We start from the raw sequence: 13,877 nt of genomic DNA, 5'->3' as shown, positions 1-13,877 counted from the left end.
CCCCTTAATTACTTAAATGTAATCGCATATAACTCGGAAGTGGCAAAACTGAACTTGAACCCTAAATTTCTTATACTTTGGCATATACCTGGCGTAGCCGCCTCTCCCAGAATTTAGTCAGCTATCGTGTGGATGGCTCCCTGGTAGGAACTGCCATGCATCTCCACCACTTTGGTTACCATTGCGCTGGGGCGCGAAATATGCCAAATAACATGGCGGATTTACTGGATTGGGGAGGCGGGGGGGGGGGCTAACTGGGTATTATCCGACCCGAAAGGGTACGGCCACAGAGATATGGGTCCCCGTAAACGGCTAACCGGCGGTTCTGGTGAATCTCCCTGTATACGGAGTAGGTACTCATCGAGATACTCCTGGGCTATAAAATACTGATAAGATAAGTAACAACTATTTATGTACAATTAAAGTACCTACTCTAAACAAGAGTAATTAATTCGCTTTAGAAACGTTATAAACATAATCCAGTGACAAGTGATATACAACAATGCAGTTGTTATTACCAAGATCTTGTGGGAAAGATCATCAACTTCCCCAGATCGCTATTACATTACTAGGTAAATTTGATTCCAAGTTAACATTACAAATTCAGAGGTTTAGTTCATTGACAGTATTAATTGCTTTGAATAGTCATTGAATACTATACTTCAATATACATTAGGCATAATCACAATGATTTTATGAGCGTGTTTGCGCCGTTTATAACAATTTCGTAATGATAATGTTTCTTTTTTTTTGTTTTTTGCAAAGAGAAAAACTGCTATTAACTAATAATAAATTATGATCATCAATGTGACCTTCTGCACATTCGTTTCGATACCGAGGTGAGAGAAACGTTTAATGGTGATCCACCCTCACCATTAAAATTTAATAACTCTGGAGCTGGTTCATTTATTCTTTATTTTTCGTAATAGGGCGCCAAAAGGGCACTCTGTCTTAGTCAAAGTCTGTCCTATTTAAATGTGACCACGTTGCCAGGAGTTGTTATAAATAAAACCATAATTTTATTGCAAACAAGCATTATTAGTATACTCTGAATTTGTAGTAGGTGTTTTGGCTGATTTCTTAATTTCTATAATATTTTTCAGTGTCTTTAACAAGTTTATCGTGTGGATTATTATACGCATGGACCTCTCCATCAATTCCGAAACTGGTTAACGATCCATCGCTGGACATCTCCCTAGATGAGGCTTCCTACTTCACTGTGATACATCCACTTTCAATGGGAGTTTTCTCGGTACTTCAACTGAAAGTTATTGACAAAGTCGGTCGTAAGCTGGCCATCATTGCAACTATCATTCCGCAACTAGTTTCGTGGTTATTGATTGCTTTCGCGCAACGTATAGAATTATTTTACCTGTCGAGAGTTATGGCCGGGATCGCGGACGCAGGGGCGTTTAGCACCATCACAATATATGTGTGCGAAATATCGGAAGCGAAAGTGAGAGATACTTGGAATAATGCTATCTCAGTAAGTCTTTATTTGGGTGTGCTTCTGGTGAATGTTGTTGGTTCCTACTTCAGCATTACAGACACTGCCTTAATGTTCGCGTGTATTCCAATAATACAAATCGCGCTCTTTATTTTTGCACCAGAATCACCTTACTATTTATTGGCGCGACATCGAACAGAGGAAGCGAGATGCAGTTTACAGTTGCTCCGTTGGAGAAGTGATGTAGATGAAGAAATGGAGCAACTCGAGGCTGATGTCCAAAGGCAAATTTCGGAATCTTGCCGATTTATTGACATAGTTTCAGTGAAAAGTCACCGAAAAGCTTTTGTTATTTGTTTAGCTATACGAACCATACAACAATTTAGTGGACTTTCGGCAATAGAATCGCACACTCAGTATATGTTTGCGAATGCGGGGGTTGGAATATCGGAATCACTTTCTTCGATCATTTTCGCTGCTGTTTTAATGGTCACTGTCACTATATCCTGGTTTGTGATGGATAAATTTCGTCGCAAATCGCTGTTGCTGGTCTCATGCTTTGGCTCGGCATTCTGCCTAGGAATCGACTGTATTTACTTAGGTATACGTAATTTCACTGACCTGGATTTGTCTTCAGTCAGTTGGATTTCATTATCGTCCATTATTGCGTATACTTTAATATTTGGGTTTGGTTTAGCAACTCTTCCCACCTCCATTGTAGGTGAAATGTTTTCATCGAGTGTTAAAGCGAAGGCGTCTTTCTTACTTAACTTATGTTTTGCTCTTCAGATGTTACTAATACCTAAATTGTTCCATCTTGTAACAGAGAATTTTGACCTTTTTTATTCTTTTAGTTTTTTTGCAATTTCCGCTACACTCGGTGGTGTCTTTTGCTGTTACTGTATTATTGAAACTAAAGGAAAAACTTTGGAGGAAATTCAACAAGCTTTAAAAGGCGATTTGCCTATCAAATCCGAGATCAAACCTTAACAAAAAGAAACTCGTGATCATTACGTACTCGCCAAACTTTAGATTTTGTAAATATCAGTTGTTTAGTGATAATTTGTAATTTATAAATAATTATAGTAAATGTGATAGTGATGATACGGCACTGGTATCAAAATCAGAGTAGGCTATAATCACAGTTATAACAACATTTATTATACAAGACGATAAAGCATCGATTGAATTACCTTCAAGTTAACATTTTTTCATCTTCTATAATACAGAACTTTATTTTATAGCAGAAGCCATATAAATCATTATAAAGGGTCTGAAAATTCTGAATGTAATTCGTCAAAAATAGCAAGATTTTATGCTCCCTCGTCGTTTCCATGGAAACTATATTGTTTTTGGTTTTGAACTTCTTTTTATTTCGCCCTCCGCGTCCCACCCCCAGAATTAGTGATATGGTTGTTCAGATTCCGTATAGATCGTTTATTTACAATTAAAAACTCGCAAATAAGCAACTAATTTTACAACTTAAGAAAACAAGAAACTAAATGGTTTGCGACACAGTAATTGTTTATACGGTGTGCAATCTCAGAATAATCTTTGAACAGATTAATTAAGTAATAAGTTAGGATAACAGTTATTGCATGGATTAGGTTACAATATCAATACTGTGCGATTTCGGTGCATATGAATGGATCAGTAGATTAATGCACATATATGAAATTACCATGTTACAATATTGTTTAGATATACGTAAGAAAACCAACTGTACCTATATAAACTCAAGACTGATTAGGAATAAATTAGTATTTACCGAATGCGTTTACTCATTTCGGATGTAAGGTTTCCAGTCTACAATTTCTATAGAAGTGACGGTCTACCGTCTTAGTTCATGACTAAATACACAGAATTTGGTTGTGTAAGAGTAATATTAACAGAAATAAAAATTTACGTTTTGATTAGCTTCATATGGAGTCGAAAGAAAGGACTATCTTTTTAAACTTGTAAAGAAAGCGTGCGGGTCGATGGTCAAAGACACCCGTTGGCAGACGAAAGATGGGAAAATGTGAAATGCAACCCGGGATTTGTTCATTATATTCAGTTCGAATGCATCTTAGAAATACTGCAAAGGTAATATCTTTTCATTTATATTAAATAAACCCCTAAAGCAGATCTAAAAAAGCGACTAAGCACCTCGGTTCGAACCGAATAGGCGTGACCCCACGGGGTCATTGGATTTGACCCATTTTCAATAGACTTGTTACATGTAGGATGTAGGTTAAGTTTGAAAAGAATCGGTCCAAGTGTTCGGCAGTTATAGGACGGACAGATGGTCACCATCGACTCCCCTATAAAGCTTACTTTGCTTTGCTCTGCCCCTTAATTATTAAAATGAATATATAATTTAATATCGCTTTTGTTTATAAGCCTGTTACGTTTACACAAATGTAACAAAATTACACACGATAAGCTCAGGCAAGGTCAAGGTGAATAACGGGGCTCTTATGCACTAGCAAAAATAAAGCAAAAAGGAAATGTAGTAATAGTAAACCGGATAGGCCTCACTTAGTCTTTCAAAAGAGAAAAAAGAATAATAACGAAAAATATAATCCAGAATAGAAGACGATTAGAACTTAAGAGAAAACTGTAAGCAAAGTTTGAGGGAAGATAAAGAGTCAAAATCTTTACGTACCTCACATTGATCACTTGAAAATACAAATCCGCAAAAAGCCTTTCAATGGAGCACAGTTACAGAACATCAGAAAGCGAAAGATAACCACTCCAAAGAATAGCTAAAACCAAAAGCCCTTATTCAAAAATAATTTACAACTAACCAATATAAAGCAAAATCTTCACTGTGCGAAAGGAACGAAATACGTATGCAGTAAAGATATCACGACCTCTAGCGGCGAAAGAAAAAAACACAACGTAAAAGAAAACCTGTAACGCTCGAATGATCTCTAACGGTGAAATAAAGAACTAAAGTAATAACTCTTTGACGCTCCAAAAAAATCAAAACTGTGTTTAGGGACGTCATTTGCAGAGATACTAAAGCAACAAGTGCGTGCTACACTCGAAGCCTTCTCCATATCACAATAGATTGCTGTACTGTAGCGTGGGTGTGGGCCACCCTACCAAAGGAACCTTTCCCCTTATATTTCAAAATTTAGGAAATGTAACACAAATCAACCACCCACCATGGTAAAGGGGATCACTCGTAAGTTAAAAAAAAATTAATCACGGCCTGTTCCAACCACACTCAACTACGGTTCACAGACTGACGGGATTGGGACAGGACCGTCTCCTGGTTTGTGATGGGCCCAGAGAAGTCACACTAGAATACCCAATAACGTTTCATACAATACTTTTACTGCATGCATAGTAAATCTAATAAACAGAAGCTCAGAGGTATAAATAGCAGGGCTTTAAATTCCCAACAGCGAATTCGTTGGGAATTAAAATCTTTGTAGCTTCCTTGTATGGTTCAGCTTCAGCGCCATCCAGTTTCGTATAGATGCTAACTTTCCCTGTATAAAACTGATAAAATGCAAAGTACCAATGAAATGAACTAAGGCATTTTTCTTCAACGACAAACAATTTCACTTCAAAGACCCATATATCAAAACTATTAAGTTAAAATTGAACTTAACCCCAATGTATCCCAAACGAAATAATCCCCCTTAATTCGATCGTGATCGATAATATAGTAAGCATTTAATCCACCCTTAACCTTTGTACTAAATAATGCAAAATAAGTAAACGTAGCGAGAATGTAAATAGATAGCAAACGGACCTTTCAATGCTATTGAAGAATCTTCTATCGGAGGGAGCTCTGTCCAGCCGATTCCTAAAACAAACAATTACAAACTAAAGCATGTACTCCTAATCTACACACTCGGCATTAATAGTTGACTTGGCTGGAAGAGCTTGCATTCGCTTGTGAAATCCAAAATCGGAACGTAACATAAATGCAGATTGATACTCCGAAGGAGACTAAAATGTCCAATTAGAATATTACAGCAAAAGAAAATTCGAGCAAAGATTAACAGTTAAATTAATGCTAATAACATGTCCTTGAAGAGGCGACCAGCAATGAGTGAACAAATGATGTCGTCGTTGAAATGTGCCTTGAAGAGGGCACTATCCAATTATTACTAAATTATTTTAATCCCAGAGTAAGTAGGTATTCGGGTTGACCCAACTAAATGTTGACCTTACCTTTTTACGACACGGACGCCGTCAGGTATAACCGCTGTCTTGATAAACCTTGTAATTAACGTGGATGTAAGGTTAAATAGGGAATGTCCGCTACGTTAAATTAAAACCGGAAACCAAGTGAGGAATCCACAAAATAAGTGAATCAGATCATTACGTTTTTATTTCTAGGTTTAGAAATACTATTTTGTAGAATCCTTTTTGAAAGTATGTCGAATTCTTGAGGTTTGAGCTTTTGATACGGTGCGCGGCGTCTGAAAACGTTTCTGAAGTATCTAGGAATAATTTATGATATCGTATGTGATTCCCTCTTATAAATTGAGAATGTAAAAATAAATCGGCTGCAGCATTCACAGTTAAATTTACATGCACGAATAGGTTGACGTAGTTGAATTACAAAATCTTAAAGTGTTTGTTGTGATTTTTGATAAACAAAAATGTATGTCTTTCTAGCGAGACATATTTCCTTGTTACTATTTTTAGATTGTTTTGGCGCTACAGTATGTTTTAATAATTCAAAGTATTCTGGACCTGTTTTTGGTGTATTTTTGTCTATCAATAAACCATTCATAGAAAAGAAATTATCGAACCTTTCTTTGAATTGATGAGCGTTTCTTTATGTTTATCATAAGTTCGTTCTCGTTGTACACTAATGCAACAAAGTGTAGAATTGAGCGTCCTCCTTGCAGTGTATAGTTTAATATAAATATAAGTGAAAACACCAAGACTGATGAACAAAGATCATACCTAGAGTACGGTTCCAACGCCGCCAAGCCACCGCCGTATCGCTGGAGAAGTTTTTGGCAGCACGTTTGAGAACGAGTTACTTGAATATTCCCACGGCAGAACATAGCCCTGTTACCGGGCAGGAGTTGGCTGTTGGTGCTGCTTATAAACAATTCGCCGTCGACGCGTCTGGCGTTGTGGTCAATGGGGCCCTCGCCTGGTAGTCTTGCCCCCCCCCCTTGTAAGGGAGTTGCAACGGTGGGTTCCTCTTTCAACGGGAGGTTGGTCAAGTACAGGGGGAGATTGATTGGGTGCTCGACGTAGGTCGTGTATATGGACCTTTACGAACTCTTCACTAAGGTTTGTACCCCGAAACGGCATTTGTCGATGGACTAACGGAGTCGGTGGCGTAATAGACGCTCCAGAACGAGGTCTAGGTGTCTGAGGTGCTCTTCCCAGGGATCGAAGTAGACGCTTATGTCATCCAGGTACACCATGACAAATTCTCGTAAATATCCGGCGAGGACCTCTGCTGACAAGTTGCCGGTGCATTTTTGAGTTCGAAGGGCATTATCTTAAATTGGTCGCTCGCACCGTCAGGGGTGGAAAACGCGATGAGATACATGGACTCTGCCTCGAGCGGTAGGATTTAAGATACAGAGTGGAAAAAACTCCCCAGAGTTCAGACGTCCATAATCGATACAGAATCTCGGGCGGCCGTCCTTTTTCTGTGTCATTAAGATGGGCGAGCAGTATTCCGACGTACTTGGTTCGATCACTTACTCTGCTAGCATGGCTTCCACTTCTTCCTCGATAATTTTCTCCTTGTTTCGCGAGCGAGGGTACGACGGGAGTTGCAGTAACCGGATGCAGTGTGTGGTGGACGCTGTGTGTTGTGGGAATTGCATTGTCGATGAGCGTGCTCCCGAAAACCTCCAGGAGTGTGATCATGCGTTGATCTAGCGGTGGCCAGAAGCCGTGGTGAATTCCGGCGAAGTCTACTGTGTCGTCGGCCTTTGGACTATTACTCAGGACCTGGTCCCAGTGTTTCGTTTGGCCCCTTTTCGTTCCCCAGTGAAGGCAACCATGCCCCAATATCACAGGTACGGCGAGGTTTGGAGTTACTAAGAAGTTGTCCGATCCTAACTGGTGGCTGAGAGTGTACTGGACCCAGGCTGGTGGTTGCTGCGGAGTCCAAGAGGGCTCTCACGTCTTTCCCGTATATTATGACCGACAGCGTTGGTAGATTGGTTTGGGTTGCAGTGCAAATGAGATGGACGGCCGGGTGTTGCTCCCGACCACTATCCTGTTTCCCTGGTCTCGGCGGCTTGCCAAAACTAGGTAGTCGCGGTGAAAGTGGTATTCTGGACAGTGGTAGCACCTTGGCGTGCTAGGCGGTCTGTTGGAGTCTGCAGGTGTGATGATATTGGTGGAGTGTTTCGGACCAGCGTCTTGTTGCAGTTCTCGATTTTTTCGGTGAGGCGTACCAAGTCGAGTAGTGGCGTGGGCGTGGTTAATAAGGACTGCCGGATGCGATGTAGCAGGTCCTTCACAAACTCGAGGTGTTCGTTAATCAGGCCCTTATTTAACTGAGCATTCCTTTGGAGGAACAGTTGTGGGACTCCATATTCTGCTCTCGACCGAAGAATTCCGAATGGATTTTGCCCAAATCTTGCTGCTGTCGTACTCCTTACGGATGTAGTCCTTCAGGTCAGTCTAAGTCGGCGATAATGCTTCATATCCGTTCCATCATTTCGCGAGATCTCCTCTAAGTTACGCTGTAGCCGTCTTCAGTGTTTCCGTCGGGTCGGTAGTGTGAATTTCGCTTTCGAGGGTGCTGAAGAAAAGGTGGTTTTTCTTCGATATAAATTATATAAATATATCGTAAAGGTGATTTAACTACCTGACTGTGACTTATTTTGTGCACACCATTTGAGTGTTTATAAAAATAAAATGAATTTTCTTTTAGAACCTGACGGTGATTCATTTGATACATTAAGTTTATTTAATTTACAATAAATTTAAATTTTCCCGATCAATGCGAAGTATGTTTTTGTGAATGAATGTGGTTTAACTACTAATCCCCATTTCGGCTAAGGCGATATTTTTAAGAAAATAAGAACCATCTTAAATTGTAATAAAGGGGCTTATTATTTACCCTTTACCTCTTTCCCTTAAGCCAGAAGAGAAATACCAAAGCGCGCCCAAGGCATATTAATATAATTACATAACAAGAACCACCTCCAATTTAATTAAGATATAGGATAGTACGGAAAGAGGGAGAAGAAGTAAAAAATGTAACATCCGTAACAAGAGCTCAAAAAGTGGCAATGAGAAAATGTGATTCTATTTTTTTTATATATTCAAAAACCCTATCTTCTATAGTTATAGTTTCGGACATCCCCATGCTAAACACAGTGTACACTTAGATCTCATTATTACGCACAGAGTTACTGCATTTGTGATATTGTTTGCGTAGTTGTAATGACAAAGCCCTAAAACCGTACCGTTCCGGTTCAGAAATTAATATTCAATTACCTTTCAATAAATTTGTTACCTGTAAACAACGCAGGCTTCCATCTGATATAAAGTCAATTTAAATTCGTCGAAACAGTTCTTTTTTATACTTAGTAATTTATCCTGGAACTGAAGATCCATAAGAAGCGTTGATTTGCATCAGATGCTTAGATAGTAAAACACCAAACCATCATGTGTCAAGCGTCTTTGTGCTATTTTATTTACTATCTTTGGGAATGCAGAGAGAAGTCCTGATTATTAATTTATTGATTTGGTGGTGAATTCTATTTCGAGTTCACTTCAAATATTAATACGGTATACATTTTTAAAGAGAAACTTTAGCAAAATAGACATGTTTGCGTCACGCGTCCTTTTGCCGGGGAAATTCATTAGCAAGGGTTGCAAAAAAGAATTTCATAAATTACATTCAGGTCCTTGAGAAATAGTCGCTGAACGGTCAAGTTTTCAGTGCTAAACTACATAGGTAGGAGGAAAGAATTTCAAATTTTCATCCAAGATGGCTGCAACTTCCGATGATCTAGAAACCTCCCCCATAATTGAAATAATTAATGAAATACTTTTTAACCGCGGCCTAAACTTAGTTGATCAACTTAATAAGGGTGTAACCAAAAATTCCAACGAACCATTTCAATGATTCTGATGGCTATGGTCATGCAAAAATCTATCCCCGGGCGCGGTTTTTATTCTAACATGCAACGGCTCGTTCGCTTGAAATAATAGACATCAAAATGCACGGCGCACAACTTTGCCTTGCTAATTGGCTATTGATTGTGAATAACAAATCAAAGGGTAATCAGTTAACTCTAAGGGTGGGAACGGATTAAACAAAGAGCATTATTAACCAGACAAAAACGTGCATTGTGATCAACTAAAAACCGCAGAATCAATTTTTATATTTAGTTTCAGATGCGCCTGTATTAAAATTAAATACAATATTGTCTGGCATCTACACAGACACAACATTCTTGGCACTAATTAAATATAAGATAGATTTAAAATAGAATACTTATATCCGAAAAAAGCGAGCACATTTCTGTTACTTTTAATATTGTCAGTCCTCACTTCCTCGCATCTATTTCAGTTTGACATATTAACCTATAAATCGAGGATTACTTTTTTTCTCTATTTTCTGTTTAAATTGCCCTTGAGATTTCTAACCAAAGGTGTATTGATCGTCAATTAGAAGTTGAAAACCTACATGTTCTGTACGCGTAAGTGGACTAAGTGTATATTGCTATGCTTAATTATAGTTTACATGATTTATAAAAGTTCCATTTAGTAGATCAGTTTAAAAAATCAAACTACTTTTTCGTGAAAATCGGTTTTGTGTCTTTAACTTCGTTTTGGATTCTACAGTCCAGAAACAGAAGTAATTTTTCCGACAGCTCTTGCTATTTTTAGCTAAAATTGACCAATTTTAGATCGACCAGAAAAGGATATTTTCTTATAGATTTTGGGCCGTAGACTCCAAACCGACCAGAAGATTAAACCACAACATCAAAAGTTTCACTTTTTATTTTATTATTAATGAACGATACCTGTGTTTTCTTGTCTTGAAACTAATTAGCTCACGCCGCGATAACAAAACTTCTTAACTACGACCGGAGATAAATCCTACGCCATTATTTCCAAAAATGGACCTCGAATTCAACTAGTATGATAGAATCTTGTGTCCAATCTTTCTTTCTCTCTAATTACAATCAACTTTTTACGTTAAAAATACTTGAAATGCACATACAAGGTGTTCCATCGTTATTACCGGTGCCGAAGCCAAGTAAAACGTCCGCATGGCGTAGTATACACAACAATATTTAACTGACCAACGACCAGCTCTATGTGAAATAATTTTACCACCCGCACATTAGTAAGCGAGGTACTGCATTGGAGTAAAAAATGCCTCACCCCCTTTTTTAACGGAAATACACGTTCTGAACCACTAGGCATCCGAATCAAACAAAATCTCGATTGTGTCTGCCTGTGTGTCGGCCTGTCTGTCTGTCTATATGTCTGTACTCTCATTTCTGGCTAAACGGCTGAACCGATTAGGACCAAATTTGGTAGGAAGCTTTTAGGCAGAAACATGCATGCGCAAGTGTGTCAAAATAACAAAATACTGTCAATTTTGAAGTTTTTCCATATTATGGCTAAACTATTGCATCGGTGCGGGTCTTTTATTGTCTACTATATAACCAGGAAAATCTCCTCACATTAAGCACTTGATTAAAAGTGTAAATCACTTGTAATAATCCAAACCACTAATGTTTAAAGAGAAAGGCTTAGTATTTCCCTAGATTAACTGCGCGAAATTATTTTGCATTAACAAAAAACGTCCCACCCCGATTATAAATGGTTTTTTTATTAAACTGTCACCTTCAACTCTAACAACGTAATTATTACAGAAAATATACAATGGGTTTATTCTTTAGCCGGAGCTAATTACTTGTTTTTTATAGTGCGCACACACAACGAATAAATGTTTATAACGCGTCTTGGTTGAATATATTCCGTATGAGTCACTTAATTTATTCGCACCTGAATCCCTCTCTTGAAATTAAACACGTTAGAATATGAATTTCACCAAACGTTTTACACACTTGGCACATACACGGAATTTTATTAGATCACCGAAGTTAATATTAATATAAATAATAATTAAAATAAAATTAATAATATTTAAAATTAAACCAAGAGATATTTACGCATTCCGGTGTGGGAGAAGAAACAACATTCGTGCGTAATTCCGTTAGTAAAGAACACACTTCCGACTAAACAAATCGCTAGTAGTAATCAAGATTTATTTCATGTGAAACCCGAAATTACAACAAGGAAAACTGTTAGTAAAACCAAATAATATTCAAGTTCAAATTCGTGCCGCCACGAAAAAAGGTAGTCAGTTTAAATTTTAATAGTCCAATTAAGAGTGCGTATGCCACTGCACGTTTCGCAACAAAATTGTACTGACCAATAAAAGAACCGGCATCCGGAGCCAGCCCGTATTTCCAAATCAGTCATACAAAAATCCAATCTAAGGAGCCATTGCGCCGAAGCTATTTCAAGTCGACGGGTTTTAAGTTTGCATCCAATTGAAAATACCTGATAATTACCCCATTTCATAATTCAACCAAGCTAGTCGTAAGATATCCAGGTTTTCCGCGTCGAAGAAAAATTGTAAATCGAAAGGTTAGTTATATATTTATGAATTTTGTCAATTTCAATGGACGGCTCAGAAAAGAGATGGCCACTTCGAAGTAAACTATTCTAGTTTTGTCACAGGTACACATTCATAAACCACCCTTAATATTTTTCTGATTTTCAATCAATATAAGTACAACAATTTGTCACTTCGGTGTTATTATTTTGTTGTACAAAGTCAAAGAACCCCTTTTTGTAGGAAATTTGCAGATAAAGGACAGGGGATCTCTTGTGTAAACCAGGGGAGTAAAAAGAAGTAGGTAATGTTTAATAAACAACCGAAAGAGCTAGTCGGAGGTATTTTTGTTAACAATTTGTCTGGTTGCAATTTCCCATTTAATAAAAAACAAGAGGAAATTGCCAATCACTTATTTGCAACGAAAGTACCGGTCTGCGATAATGAAATAAACTGCACGATGTTGCAGTTGTAATGCTCATTTTCGCTTAAGATTGGGAAATCTGTTATTAATTAATTAACCAAACTGAAATAATTTTCCCTCCTCTTCCAATCGAAGAGAGCTTTTCGATTCTGCAAGAGATAGTTTAAATCTAGATTTAAATATCGCAACGGGAACGGTTACAAACGGCAAATTAGTTACACTATCTGGATTTCCTTAAAACACGACGCTATTAGAAATCAAATCAATGATCGTACACTTTGTACTATTGACAGCGTTTGTTACGGGGTTGTAAGGCCATGTTTTACCTTCCGCGTATTTTTTTCTGTTGCTTATTGCAATTTTCTAGATAGGGCTTGGATGTATAATTTAATCAGGTTTGGTGGAACTGACAGTTGTACACCTCCAAAACCACCAAAATATAGGAAAGAAATTACCAGGGAAATTACCAATTACCCAATCAACTTTAACATTTTGTATAAAACTTTTATAAGTGACGTTTATCGATCAAAAATGGATATTAACTTCTTTTCAGTACAAGATGTAAGTGTATTTCACAAGTGCAAAAAGGGATTAATAATCAGCGATAGTCAGGTCGTTCTAGGGGAAAAAAATTACACTGCATTCCACACATTGAAATGCCTGTAACTTAAAATAGGATTTAAAAACAAGGAAAAACAGTAAAATTCGGGATATAAGGAGTAAAAACCTTCATTGACTCGACGAATGGAGAGGCGAGAAAAATCGAGGCCCTTTATAAATGTCTCAATAAATTACTCAATGTCTTCTGCAAAACTTGCAAGTTTTACACATTCCAACCTCTCGAATAGAAGGTATAATTTCTCAAAGCGTCATCTAAACACGTTTAGCTTCATGTTTAAAGACAATGTACCTACTTATAAATGGGGGTTAAAATTATTGAGTGTCAAAACTTCCAGTTGCACAATTTAATTAAACCCTACTGCTTTGCATACTAAATTAACGCATTACAAAGGTGACAATTTTGATAGGCTGCTTTAGTTTTCTAATCTTGATAATTTGTTGAATGCCACCGTGCTTTATAATTAATTCCCTTCGTACACTGAATACCTATTGTTTCATCATGTATAATAATATACCTGGTGACAATGTAATATTTTAGGGTTAAATATCGGTTGTAATTTTATTATATTGGATTCCTTTTAACAAGGAAATATGTGAACGTTAGCAATGATTTTACTTTGTAGACGGATATTGGTCGGAATATTAGAACAATACCAAATTAATTCAAATTTAAATCAAATATTTTATTTTATTAATTTCAGATTTTATTTATGCAACATGGCGGGTTTGTGTACAAATTTGCATTGGAATATTGTACGTACGTACGTAAGTACGTAAATTAACATTCTTTTTGCAATTGAAGG

At 37.4% G+C, this 13,877-nt stretch overlaps 2 protein-coding genes across 2 annotated transcripts in view; both read left to right on the top strand.

Annotated features, from left to right (window-relative positions):
* LOC116169000 (sodium/calcium exchanger 3-like) overlaps positions 1–13,877 on the top strand; it is a 39,402-nt gene that overhangs the window by 14,716 nt on the left and 10,809 nt on the right. The gene's annotated exons all lie outside the window — the stretch shown is intronic.
* On the top strand, positions 473–3,218 carry LOC116168465 (facilitated trehalose transporter Tret1-like). Its single transcript, XM_031484317.1, has 2 exons — positions 473–572; positions 1,104–3,218. The coding sequence occupies exons 1-2, from the start codon at positions 503–505 to the stop codon at positions 2,435–2,437; spliced, it is 1,404 nt and encodes a 467-aa protein (XP_031340177.1). The 5' UTR covers positions 473–502; the 3' UTR covers positions 2,438–3,218.

The sequence above is a fragment of the Photinus pyralis genome, unplaced genomic scaffold (genome assembly GCF_008802855.1).
Source record: "Photinus pyralis isolate 1611_PpyrPB1 unplaced genomic scaffold, Ppyr1.3 Ppyr1.4_LG4, whole genome shotgun sequence".
Lineage (NCBI taxonomy): Eukaryota > Metazoa > Arthropoda > Insecta > Coleoptera > Lampyridae > Photinus > Photinus pyralis.
The sequence above is the reverse complement of the archived record's forward strand: the minus strand, read 5'-3'. Positions and strand labels throughout refer to the sequence as shown.